Here is a 13,605-nt window from a genome sequence, read left to right on the forward strand (position 1 = left end):
TCCAACAGGGTCACATCGGCTTCACGTCTCTGCCGCTTTCACCAGCTGCTTCTTGGGAGGATGGGACTGCGAATCGGCTTTAATGTAATAGCCATATTCGTTAACGAAGTCGGGCGTCTTAGTATGCAGGTTAAAAGGCTTCTCTGGCTCCTCAGAGCTGCCTGCATGCTTCTTTGATGCCCATGGCCCTGACAGGAACTGATCATTCCTCTGCTGGTTGCCCAGAGAAACCAGCGCTCCAACGTTCTCCAACGCTCTTTCCACGGCACTCCTTTACTACCCACTGCAATGGCATAGCTCAGATCGTTCAGATTTGGGCAGCGTCCATCTCCACGCAGCCAGGAACAATACAACAAACAGATCTGCCTCTTGAGATTCGATTTGTGCAGCCTTCTAGAGCTTTTACCAACAACGCTCCAGGCTCAGTCCTATGCAGCACTAGAACTGCTTTCTGATGGACAAACAAAAAATTTAATAAAGCTATACACACTCAGTAATTTATTTCTCTATGCCCAGGAAGGGCCAGAGGCCCTTACGGGCTCTGAAGCTCTGATACCAAGATAAAATAGCACACACTCAAAAATATTCTATTATCATGAATAAGGAAATTACACACATATTTATACAAGCAATAGTCTCAAGATGGGAATTCTATCTTAGACGTACAATAGTGTGGTTGAGAGATTCTCTCAACCACACACTAAACTAGGAGAAACTATATTCTAGCTAATTCCTATTATGTAGGAACAAACTCCTCAAATGGAGAATTACAAATATAGACAAGTAGGAATTAATTATTTCTAACTATTATTATTAATATTAATTAATATGTATATGAATATTACTTTTAATAATGTTAATATTTATAAATATTAATTTTAATATTAATTATTGATATTAATGACATTAATATTATAACTAATATATATATTAATATTTATGAAAAATATTAAAAACATTAGGTATTAAAAATATTATTAATAAGTTTTAATTTACAATATTCTTCTTTATTATTATTATTATTTCTTTCATATTAATATTAATTAATACATTTTAGTATTAGTATAATTCACATTAACAACATTAACTATAAATTCTTTTAAATTCTTTTAATTTTTGTCTTTTTAATTTATTAATAATATTAATATTAATACTAATAAATATGGTTATTATGAATATCATTAACATTAATAACATTAAATATGTATAAAATTTTAATATTATTTATTAATATTAATTTTAATTTTAATAATAATATTAATTAATATGAATGTGAATATTAATATTACTTTTAGTATTATTAATATTTATAATTAATATTTATGTCAATATGAAAATCAACCATGGTCAATGATGGCCAACCATGTTTATTTTAGGGTTTATGATGATGATGATGGTGGTGGTTAACGTCCACTAAGACCAAATTGGTCTATCAGACCTATAATTTTCTTAGTTTTTAATTATCTGGCTCCTCGTCTTTCTTGGCGAGATTGGAGTTGTAGATTTATAATATTCATTCAAACATCATATTGTGAAAAAGATTGTCTCAATATGAAAATCAATCATGGTCAACTATGGTCCAACGTCACATTGTGACAAATATTGTCACAATATGAAAATAAACCATGGTCAACCATTGTCGACCATGGTCAACCATGGTCAATCATGGTCAACCATGGTCCAACGTCTCATTATGAAAAATATTTTATCAATATGAAAATCAACTCTGATCCATCATGGTCAACCATGGTCAATAATCATGGTCACATTGTAACAAAGATTGTCTCTTGGTCCAACAACAATGGCCATCCATGGTCAACCATGGTCCAATGTCAATTGTGACAAATATTGTCTCAATATGAAAATCAACCATGGTCAATCATAGTCTAACGCTGCATTTTGATAAGGATTGTCTCAATATGAAAATAAATCACAATAACCATGGTCGAACATCACATTGCGACAAAGATTGTGTCAATACGAAAATCAACCATAGTCAACAATGGTCGACCATGTTTATTTTGTGGTTTATAATATTTATCTTAGGGTTTATATACCTAGGGTATATAATATTATGCCCTTAGATTTGATATTATTCCCTTGGGTCTATAATCCTCTCAGTTTTTAGTATTAATTCCTTTTGTTTATTAGTCACTAGGGTTTATAATATTAATCCCTTGGGTTTATTAATCTAAGGGTCCATATTCCTAGGGTATAATATTATTCATATGGTTTATAATATTAATCCTAGGATTTAATATAAATCCATTGGGTTTATAATCATGGTCAATTGTGGTCAACCATGGCCCAATGGCACATTGTGGCAAAGGTTGTCTCAATATGAAAATCAACCACTAGAAAGCATTGTCATTCATGGTGAACCATGGTCTAGTGTCACATTATAACAACAATTGTCTCAATATGAAAATCAATCATTGCCAACCATATTCAATCATAGCCAATCATGTTCAACCATGGTCAAATGTCGCATTGTGACAAAGATTGTCTCAAAATGAAAATAAATCATGGTAAAACATGGTAAATATGAAAATCACGCATGATCAACCATGGTTAAACATCACATTGTGACGAAAATTGTCTCAATATCGAAATCAATCATCGTCAACGATCATCAACCATTATCAACCATGCTCTAATGTCATATTGTGATAAAGATTTCCTCAATATCAAAATCAACCATGGTAAATCATTGACAAAGATTGACAAAGATTCTCTCATAGTACATGTCACATTGTCACAACCATGGTCATCCATGGCCAACAATGGTTAACCATGGTCCAATGTTATACCCTGACACAGATTGTCAATATGAAAATCAACCATGATCAACCATGCTCCAACGTCATGTTGTGACAAGGATTCTCTTTATATGAAAATCGTGGTCAACCATGGTCCAATGCCACATTCTAAAAAATATTGTCTCAATATGAACATCAATCATGGTCAACATGATCAACCATGCTTGTTTTAGGGTTTATGATATTTATCTTAGGGATTATATACCTTGGGTTTACAATATTAATCCTTTGGTTTTTTTATGCTTTTAGTATTAATCCATGTCTCACCATGAAAATAAATCATGTTTATTTTAGTCTTTGTAATATTTATATTTGGGTTTACAAATGTTGGGTTTATAATATTAGTCCCTTGGGTTTAATATTATTCCCTTGGGTTCACAATCCCTTGGGGTTTTAGTATTAATCCCTTGGGTTTATTATTCATTTGGGTTTATAATATCAATCCCTTGGGTTTATTATTTGCTTAGGTTTCTATTATCAATCATGGTCAACCATGATTGAATGTCTCATTGTGACAAGGATTGTCTCACCATCAAAATAAGTCATGTCTAATTTAGTGTTTGTAGTATTTATATTTGGGTTTACCAATGTTCGGCTTATAATATTAGCCCAATGGTTGAATGTAGCATTTTGAAAAAGATTGTCTCACCATGAAAATAAACCATGTTTATTTTATTGTTTGTAATAAATCAATCATTGCCAACCATATTCAATCATTGCTAATCATGTTCAACCATGGTCAAATGTCACATTGTGACAAAGATTGTCTCAAAATTAAAATCAATCATGGTAAAACATGGTAAATATTAAGACCAGGCATGATCAACCATGGTTAAATGTCACATTGTGACAAAAATTGTCTCAATATTGAAATCATCCATCGTCAACCATCATCAACCATTATCAACCATGCTCTAATGTCACATTGTGATAAATATTTCCTCAATATCAAAATCAACCATGGTAAATCATGGTAAAAGATCATCAATAGTCATGCTTATAGTATGACAAAGATTGTCTCATAGTACAACGTCACATTATCACAACCATGGTCATCCATGGCCAAATATGGTTAACCATGGTCCAACGTCGCACTCTGACACAGATTGTCAATATGAAAATCAACCATGGTCAACCATGCTCCAATGTCACATTGTGACAAGGATTCTCTTTATATGAAAATCATGGTCAACCATGGTCCAATGCCACATTCTAAAAAATATTGTCTCAATATGAATATCAATCATGGTCAACATGATCAACCATGCTTGTTTTAGGGTTTATGATATTTATCTTAGGGATTATATATCTTGGGTTTACAATATTAATCCTTTGGCTTTTTTATGCTTTTAGTATTAATCCATGTCTCACCATGAAAATAAATCATGTTTATTTTAGTCTTTGTAATATTTATATTTGGGTTTACGAATGTTGGGTTTATAATATTAGTCCCTTGGATTTAATATTATTCCCTTGGGTTCACAATCCCTTGGGGTTTTAGTATTAATCCCTTGGGTTTATTATTCTCTTAGGTTTATATTATCAATCATAGTCAACCATGGTTGAATGTCGCATTGTGACAAGAATTGTCTCACCATCAAAATAAATCATGTCTAATTTAGTGTTTGTAGTATTTATATTTGGGTTTACCAATGTTGGTTTATAATATTAGTCCAATGGTTGAATGTCGCATTTTGACAAAGATTGTCTCACCATGAAAATAAACCATGTTTATTTTAGTGTTTGTAATATTTACATTTCGGTTTACCATATTAGTCCAATGGTTGAATGTCCCATTTTGACAAATATTGTCTCACCATGAAAATAAATCATGTTTATTTTGGTCTTTGTAATATTTACATTTGGGTTTACGAATGTTGGGTATATAATATTAGTCCCTTGGGTTTAATATTATTCCCTTGGGTTCATAGCCCCTTGGGGTTTTAGTATTACTCCCTTGGGTTTATTATTCATTTGGGTTTTAATATCAATCCCTTGGGTTTATTAGTCCCTTAGGTTTATAATATCAATCATTGTCAACCATGGTTGAATGTCACATTGTGACAAGGATTGTCTCACCATGAAAATAAATCATGTTTATTTTAGTCTTTGTAATATTTATTTTTGGGTTTACAAATGTTGTGTTTATAATTAGTCCCTTGGGTTTAATATTATTCGCTTGGGTCCATAATCCCTCAGGTTTTAGTATTAATCGCTTAGGTTTATTATTGATTTGGGTTTATAATATCAATCCCTTAGGTTTGTTATTCCATTATGTTTATAATATAAATCATAGTAAACCATTGTCAATCATAGCCAAACATGGTCAACCATGGTTGAATGTCGCATTGCGACAAGAATTGTCTCACCATTGAAATAAACCATGTTTATTTTAGTGTTTGTAATATTTATATTTGGGTTTACGAATGTTGGGTTTATATTATTCCATTGGGTTCATAATCCCTTAGGGTTTAGTATTAATCCCTTGTGTTTATTATTCATTTCGGTTTAAAATATCAATCCTTTGGGTTTCTTATTCCCTTAGGTTTATAATATCAATTGTAGCAAAACATGGTTAGCCATGTTTTAATGTTGCATTGTAACAAGGACTATTTCACCATCAAAATAAAATATGTTTATTTTAGTGTTTGTAGTATTTATATTTGGGTTTACCAATACTGGATTTATAATATTAGTCCCATGGGTTTAATATTATTCCCTTCGGTTCATAATCCCTTGGGGTTTTAGTATTAATCCCTTCATTTTATTATTGCTTTGCGTTTAGACTATCAATCATGGTCAACTATTGTCAATCATAGCAAACCATGGTCAAGCATGTTTGGATGTTTTAGTGTTCGTAGTGTTTATATTTGGGTTTATTTTAGTGTTTGTAGTGTTTATTTTAGTGTTTGTGGTACTTGTATTTGGGTTTAACAATGTTGGGTTTATAATATTAGTCCGATGGGTTTAATATTATTTCCTTGGGTTCATAATCCCTTCGGGATTTAGTATTGATACCTTAGTTTTATTATTCCTTTAGGTTTATAATATCAATCCCTTGGGTTTATTATTTCCTTAGGTTTATAATATCGATCATGGTCAACCATTGTCAATCATAGACAACCATGGTCAACCATATTTACCAATGTCACATTGTGACAAGGATTGTCTCACCATGAAAATAAACCATGTTTATTTTAGTCTTTCTAATATTTATATTAGGGTTTACCAATGTTGGGTTTATAATATTAGTCCCTTGGGTTCATAGTCCATTGGGTTTATTATTCATTTGGGTTTTAATATCAATCCCTTGGGTTTATTATTCCCTTAGGTTTATAATATCAATCATGGTCAACCATGGTCAACCATGGTTGAATGTCACATTGTGACAAGGATTGTCTCACCATGAAAATAAATCATGTTTATTTTAGTCTTTGTAATATTTATATTTGGGTTTATGAATGTTGGGTTTATAATATTAGTCCCTTGGGTTTAATATTATTCCCTTGAGTCCATAATCCCTCGGGTTTTAGTATTAATCCCTTGGGTTTATTATTAATTTGGGTTTACATCTTTATTAATCCTTATCACATTCTGATAAGGATTGTCTCACCATGAAAATAAACCATGTTTCTTTTAGTCTTACTAATATTTATATTAGGGTTTACCAATGTTGGGTTTATTTATATATTGACTCGGCTATAAAGTATAAGTCTCAACTATTACAGGTGTCTGGGGATAAACCAGTCGATCGTCTTCCGATACGAGAACAACTTCTGATTGTTCAACTTCAGGATCCAAATGTTCTGGTAAAAGAACAACAGGTTCAGGATGATGCAGGAGCATCTAGCTCACCATGATCGGGTGAAGTCTCGCCAGGTTAGAAGGTTATTGAGTATCTGGATTTTTTTTTTTTTTTTTTAATTAGTTTATGGAGTCATGAGATAGGATTTTAGTTTACTTTACTCTTAGTTGTTAAATGTCAAAGTTAAATGTCGGTTAGGGTTGTTATGGTCCAAACAGTAATAAAACAGTAGTTAAATATTTAATCTGTCAACTTAGAAGAGAAAAGACAAAACTGTCTAAATAAAAATCATGTAATGTCAACCGAACTATGATTATCAACCGTATCGTGCCAGTTCAACTGAATCAATGACAGTTTCCATTAACTGTAATCAAAATGTATAAGAACGAAAATGTAAGACGAGGAAAAGGTTCAGCAATTTCATATCAGAAAAATAAAAGAAACAAAGACAAATCTTATTTTCCAGATATTGTCCATCTATATTCATTGGCTATTTACTGTAACACTGTAATTTCATTTATCGAATTGCAAAAGAGTTGTACTAACAAACTGTGGGCGACCACGTGAAGTCGTGACTCTTTTGTGTTCTCGTCTATCAAACAAACCATTTAAAATTCATGCAAATGTCCATATACAGAGTGAATGACCAGCGAGTGGATCGACAGTCCGAGTACTGAAAGATAACAAACAACTAGGAGAAAACAAGAATTAGAGTGTGAAAGAACAACCCACAGCAAAGTTATTTCACCAAATGACTTCTCATAATTTACACAAGTTGAACAGTGATAACAAAACCATATTTTCCTTGCTACTGACCAAGACATATACATATATATTATATTCTTTGATATATAAAAGCAAGTGCCGTGTCCAGAGTGGACAAACCCTAGTCTAGGGTTTGGGAACAATAACCCCATAACCTTTCAAACAAGAAGTTAACCAGGAATTATAGCCAGGCAGAAGTTTAACCTTTAAAAGGGACATCAGCAACAGACGAAAAGCAACAAACGGAAAACTATCAACTCTACAAAAACCCCAGAATCCTAACAGTGCATCAACATATTGAAGAGCTAGAGCCTACTGGCAGAGGTTCGCCACCTTTGGAAAGTTGAAACCCGAAGGAACTCGTCTACCCAGGTCGAGTCGCTGACCTGTACACACAAACGAACATTGTCAACATACTTACGCAGCAAAAAAACTGGAGTCGAAACCCGCATAGAAACAAAAGGGTTTTCATACCTTACCTAAGTAAGTCGGACCAGGGCTCGAGGAGCAGAGCCATTGCTAATAAAACCGACAGAGCTGAGACAGAAGGAACATTGCTGGTTAGCGTCAATACCATGAGGAGGCTGATTTGAATCAGGGAAGGGGTCAATACTTGTTCAGGGCTGTGGAAAATCACCAAGTTGCTACCTAAATCTAAGACGACGAAAGTTGACATCATTTTACGCACAGAGCAGAGACCAAAGACAACGATAATACCAGCAAAGGTGACCAAACAAGGGTAGAAGCAAAGGAATAATAGTAAGGAGAAGTTACCAGATGGGACACTAGACTTTACAACCAGACCAAAGCAGAACAACAGGACGAGACCAGAAACCTTACCCGGTGAAAAGGAGCCGAACGAGCACACCAGAACCAAAACAGTATCGAGCCACCGGAGAAAACCGTCAACGAGCATACAACCAAGTTGGAAAGGCTAGTATACACTCAAAGTTACACCTGGAGAAGAACCAGGGATCGCCAATCTCACCAGAGCAGGAACCACACAAGACAATCAACAAACCCTTGTTGCAACCTCACTGGTGAACAGAACAATCACGAATGATCGGGAAGCCAAAGTGTTTTGGCCAAAGAGTAGGTTGAGGAACCAGGCCTAAGGTGAGTAGGTCGTGAGTAAATGCAACATTAACTCATTCCATCACCAAACAAATATCAACGCACAAACTTGCATAAAACCAACGAAAACATTCCCCAACATTTAACATGTCATAAAGTCCAACAAACAAACATAACATTTCAGACACGTGGAAGTGTGGGCCAGTGTGGCTGGGCTACATCAGAGTGGTATCAGAGTGGTTGTTTATGTTAGTAGGAGGAATGGAGAGAGGAAGAGGAGGTTGTGGGAGATTAGAATTCTTGTTGCCCGTTTGGAGGCAATAGACGCAGGTAGTTGAAGAGATCCAAAAATAGGCGATGACAGTGAAGAGGAAGTTGAAGTAGCAGCAGATGGACCAGAAGGTGAATCCGCAGAAGTGATACTGTTGACATCTGTTTTAGTAGCAAGCAGTAAACCCAAGCCAGAACTCCCGATGTATGATGACAGCCTGTCTATCGAAGTTTTATTGGATTGGACTAGTGAGATGGATAAGTATTTCGAGTGTGAGGAAGTCAGCGAAGACTGCAGAGTTAAATTTGTTGCGACAAAATTGAAAGGACTCGCAGCCCTATGGTGGGATAGTGTTCAGAATGACAGGAAAAGATTGAACAAGGAGCCAATTAAAACTTGGTCAAGGATGGTGGCCAAGTTAAAGGCTAGATTTTTGCCAAGGGACTATCAGATTTCAATTCACAGACAGGTGCAGAATCTGAGACAAAAAGGATTGACAGTAAGGGAGTACACGGAGGAGTTCTATCGAGTGAATTTTCAAGCCGGATATACAGAGGATACAGCAGAAAAAACAACTAGGTATGTCAATGGGCTGAGGTTAGATATCTTGGATGAAATTAGTATTTTATCTCCGAACAACATCGAGGAAGCGTATCAGAGTGCGATGAAGGCTGAGGAGAAAATTACCAGAAGGTAGAATGTCTAGAGAGGACGAGGAGCCAACAGAGGGAAAGGCCAGTCCTATGGCAGGGGCCGAACTGCTAGAGCAATAAGGAAGCCAACAATTCTAAAGCTTAAGGATCAGCAGATAGAGGTGACAGCACGGAGGTGGTAGGTCATCCGAGTGAGGCAGGGGAAATGGATAAGGTAGAGGGGCTGGTTATCAGTGTTATAGGTGTCATAAATGGGGGCACCGCTCATTTGAATGTCCAGAAGCAGATCCAGCTAGACAGCGGGGTGCGTATGTGGTGCAACCAGAGGAAGCAGCAGCACCTCCTCAAGAAGCAGAGAATGCTCCAGAAACGGGAGAAGCTTTGGTGTTGCACAAGGTATTGTTAAAACTAGTCAAGGAGGTCACTGAACAGATGCAGCGGAAGGCTTTGTGTAGGACAATTTGTAAGCCGCGAGGTAATTTTTGTAAGTTAATTATTGACAGCGGTAGTACTGATAATTTAGTATCCACAGAAATGGTGGAAAAATTGGAGTTGAAATGCTCGAAGCATCCCAACCCTTACAGAGTTTGATGGCTGCAAAAAGGCCATCAGTTGTTGGTGGATGAACAGAGTGAGGTCGAGTTTCAGATAGGCAGATACAAGGACAAAGTTGTTTGTGACAACATGCCGATGGATGTATGTCACATACTACTAGGCAGGCCTTGGCAGTACGATAGGAAGGTGGTACACGATGGATTGACGAACTATTATAAATCTATGAAGGATGGCATCAAGCATATGCTTGTACCCATCAAGGAAGAAGGGAAAGCAGAGACTAGTGAGCCAAGAACATTGTTGGTCAGTGGAAAAAAGTTTTTAAAACAAGTTGAGGACAGTGAGATAGGTTATGCGGCTGTCAAGAAAGTAAGCACAGTCTTGTTGCATACAGAAATATCAGATTTACCTGCAGAGATCCAACAAATGTTGGAGGAGTTTACAAACATAGTTGTAGATGACCTTCCAGACAAGTTACCACCCAAACAGAGCATAAGTCATCATATTGACTTCATACCCGGAGCCAGTTTGCCGAACAAAGTGGCATAACGAATGAGCCCCAAGGACAATGAAGAAATTAGGAAGCAGGTGCAAGAACTGTTGGACAAGGGATTGATAAGGGAGAGCTTGAGCCCTTGCATTGTTCCAACGGTCCTCGCTCCCAAGAACTGAGGAGAATGGCAGATGTGCATCGACTCAAGGGCCATCAATAAAATCACCATCCAGTACAGGTTTCCATTTCCGCGAATGGATGATATGATGGATTGTTTAAGCGGGGCAGCTTATTTCTCTAAGATAGACTTGAAAAGTGGGTACCATTAGATACTGATACAAGAGGGGGACGAATGGAAGACAACCTTTAAGATGAATGATGGGCTGTACGAATGGATGGTCATGCCATTTGGGCTGAGCAATGCACCCAGTACATTCATGAGGTTAACAAATGAGATGCTGAAGGAGTATATTAGAAAATTTGTGATTGTATACCTTGACGAAATCCTAATTTTCAGCAGAACAAGGGAAGAACACCTTCAACATGTGTGTAAGGTGCTGGAGAAATTACAGCAGAATAAACTGCTAATAAACTTGAAGAAATGTACTTTTCTGTAGAAGGAATTGATTTATTTGGGGTTTGTAATAGCAGAGAATGAGCTAAATATGGATCCAGAGAAGGTGGCAGTGATAGTGAATTGGCCATCTCCGAAAAATTTATTTGAGGTACGCATCTTTCACAGATTAGCAAGTTTTTATAGGAAATTCATAAAGAATTTCAGCAAAATTTGTGCGCCCATGCTAGATACTATCAAAAAGGCCAGCCAGCCTTTTCGATGGACAGAAGCAATGAAGAGAAGTTTCCAGTTGTTAAAGAGGAAGATTACTGAGAGGCCGATCTTGAGATTACTAGATTTCAAGAAGTTATTTCAGGTTCGCTGTGATGCCAGTAGGACAGCAATTGGAGCTGTACTCAGTCAGGACAATAAGCTTGTAGCATTCTTCAGTGAGAAGCTGAATGAGAGTCGACGGAAGTACTCACCATATGATAAGGAGTTATATGCTATTGTACAGGCTTTAAAACACTGGAGGCATTATCTATTGGGAAATGAAATTGTGTTACTTTTAGATAATTTTGCACTACAGTATGTAATGTAGCAGCACAAGCTAAACCACAAGCACGCCAAATGGGTGGATTATTTTCAGAGTTTCAATTTCGTATTGAAGCATATTAGTGGGCAAGAAAACAAGGTAGCAGATGCGCTGAGTAGGAAAGCACTATGCAGGTACTGGGTTTTGAGCACTTACAGGACTTATACCAGACGGATACAGATTTTAAGGAGGCCTATGAGGCATGTCAAAACCCTTTAGTGAGAGATAACAGTCCTTGGTTGGACTACAATCTACAGGAAAATTTGCTATTTAAGGGAGGACAACTGTGCATACCAGACTGCTCGATGAGGGAGAATATTATTTGAGAAAAGCATAGTGGAGGTTTGGTCAGACATTTCGGCATGGATAAGACCCTCGAGCAGCTTATTCATTTTTACTTTTGGTTGAAGATGCGGAGAGATGTACAACGGTTTGTGGCCAGATGTAAAGTGTGCTAGTTAGCGAAGGGTCACAGTCAAAACATAGGACTGTATACATCGTTACTGATTCCAGGTAGACCATGGGACTCAGTCAGTTTGGACTTCATCTTAGGTCTACCGAAGATGCAGTGAGGATACGACTCGGTAATGGTAGTGGTGGACATATTCTCAAAAATGGCGCATTTTATTCCTTGTAGGAAAACCAGTGATGCCACCCATGTGGCCCACTTGTTTTTCAATGAGATTGTCAGGTTACATGGATTGCCAAAATCTATCCTTTCGGACAGGGATGTGAAGTTCACGGGACACTTTTGGCGTACCTTATGGAAAAAAATGGACACACAGCTAAGCTACAGTTCTGCATATCACCCGCAAACCGACGGGTAAACAGAGGTTGTAAACAGGAGTCTGGGAAACCTATTACGAAGCTTGGTCGGGGAGAATTCGCGGATGTGGGACTGAGTGCTAGCACAAGCAGAGTTCACTTATCAACCATATCTTGCCAATTCAACTGAATCAAGACAGTTTCAATTAACTGTAATCAAAATGTATAAGAATAGAAATGTAAGACGAGGAAAAGGTTCAGCAATTTCATATCAGAGAAATAAAAGAAACAGAGACAGATCTTATTTTCTAGATATTGTCCATCTCTATTCATTTCCTGTTTACTGTAACACTGTAATTTCATTTATCGAATTGCAAAAGAGTTGTACTAACAAACTATGAGTGACCACGTGAGGTCGTGACTCTTTTGTGTTCTCGTCTATCAGACAAACCATTTCAAATTCATGCAAATGTCCATATACAGAGTGAAGGACCAGCGAGTGGATCGACAGTCCGAGTACTGAAAGATAACAAATGACTAAGAGAAAACAAGAAATAGAGTGTGAAAGAACAACCCACAGCAAAGGTATTTCACCAAATGACTTCTCATAATTTACGCAAGTTGAACAGTGACAACAAAACCATATTTTCCTTGCTACTAACCAAGACATATACATATATATTATATTCTTTGATATATAAAAACAAGTGTCGTGTCCAGAGTGGACAAACCCTAGTCTAAGGTTTGGGAACAGTAACCCCATAACCTTTCAAACAAGCAGTTAACTAGGAATTATAGCCAGGCTGAAGTTTAACCTTTAAAAGGGACATCAACCATAGACGAAAAGCAACAAACAGAAAACTATCAACTCTACAAAACCCCAGAATCTTAACAGTGCATCAACATATTGAAGAGCCAGAGCCTACAGGCAGAGGTTCGCCACCTTTTGAAAGTTGAAACCCGGAGGAAGCTGCGTACCCAGGTTGAGTCGCTGACCTGTACACAAAAACGAGCATTGTCAACATACTTACGCAGTAAAAGAATTGGAGTCGAAACCCGCACAGAAACAAAAGGGTTTTCATACCTTACCTAAGTAAGCTGGACTAGGGCTCGAGGAGTAGAGCCATTGCCAAGAAAACCGATAGAGCTGAGACAGAAGGAAAATTGCTGGTTAGCGTCAATACCATGAGGAGGCCGATTTGAACCAGGGAGGGGGTCAATACCTATTCAGGGCCACGGAAAATCACCAAGTTG

The 13,605-nt window shown here is 36.8% G+C and overlaps 2 protein-coding genes across 2 annotated transcripts; both read left to right on the forward strand.

Moving 5' to 3' along the window:
- The first annotated feature begins 8,936 nt into the window (after positions 1–8,936).
- Positions 8,937–9,431, forward strand: LOC149139164 (uncharacterized). Its single transcript, XM_089450617.1, has one exon. The coding sequence runs from the start codon at positions 8,937–8,939 to the stop codon at positions 9,429–9,431; it is 495 nt and encodes a 164-aa protein (XP_089306743.1).
- A 640-nt stretch (positions 9,432–10,071) lies between these two features.
- On the forward strand, positions 10,072–10,491 carry LOC149139165 (uncharacterized). Its single transcript, XM_089450618.1, has one exon. The coding sequence runs from the start codon at positions 10,072–10,074 to the stop codon at positions 10,489–10,491; it is 420 nt and encodes a 139-aa protein (XP_089306744.1).
- Positions 10,492–13,605: the final 3,114 nt, after the last annotated feature.

Source organism: Pinus tabuliformis, chromosome X (genome assembly GCF_031772625.1).
Source record: "Pinus tabuliformis cultivar Carrire ecotype Pingquan chromosome X, CPIR1, whole genome shotgun sequence".
Classification (NCBI taxonomy): Eukaryota; Viridiplantae; Streptophyta; class Pinopsida; order Pinales; family Pinaceae; genus Pinus; species Pinus tabuliformis.

Coding starts and splice junctions, on each gene's coding strand:
- LOC149139164 (XM_089450617.1), top strand. CDS start 8,937: ATGTATGATGACAGCCTGTCTATCGAAGTTTTATTGGATTGGACTAGT.
- LOC149139165 (XM_089450618.1), top strand. CDS start 10,072: ATGCCGATGGATGTATGTCACATACTACTAGGCAGGCCTTGGCAGTAC.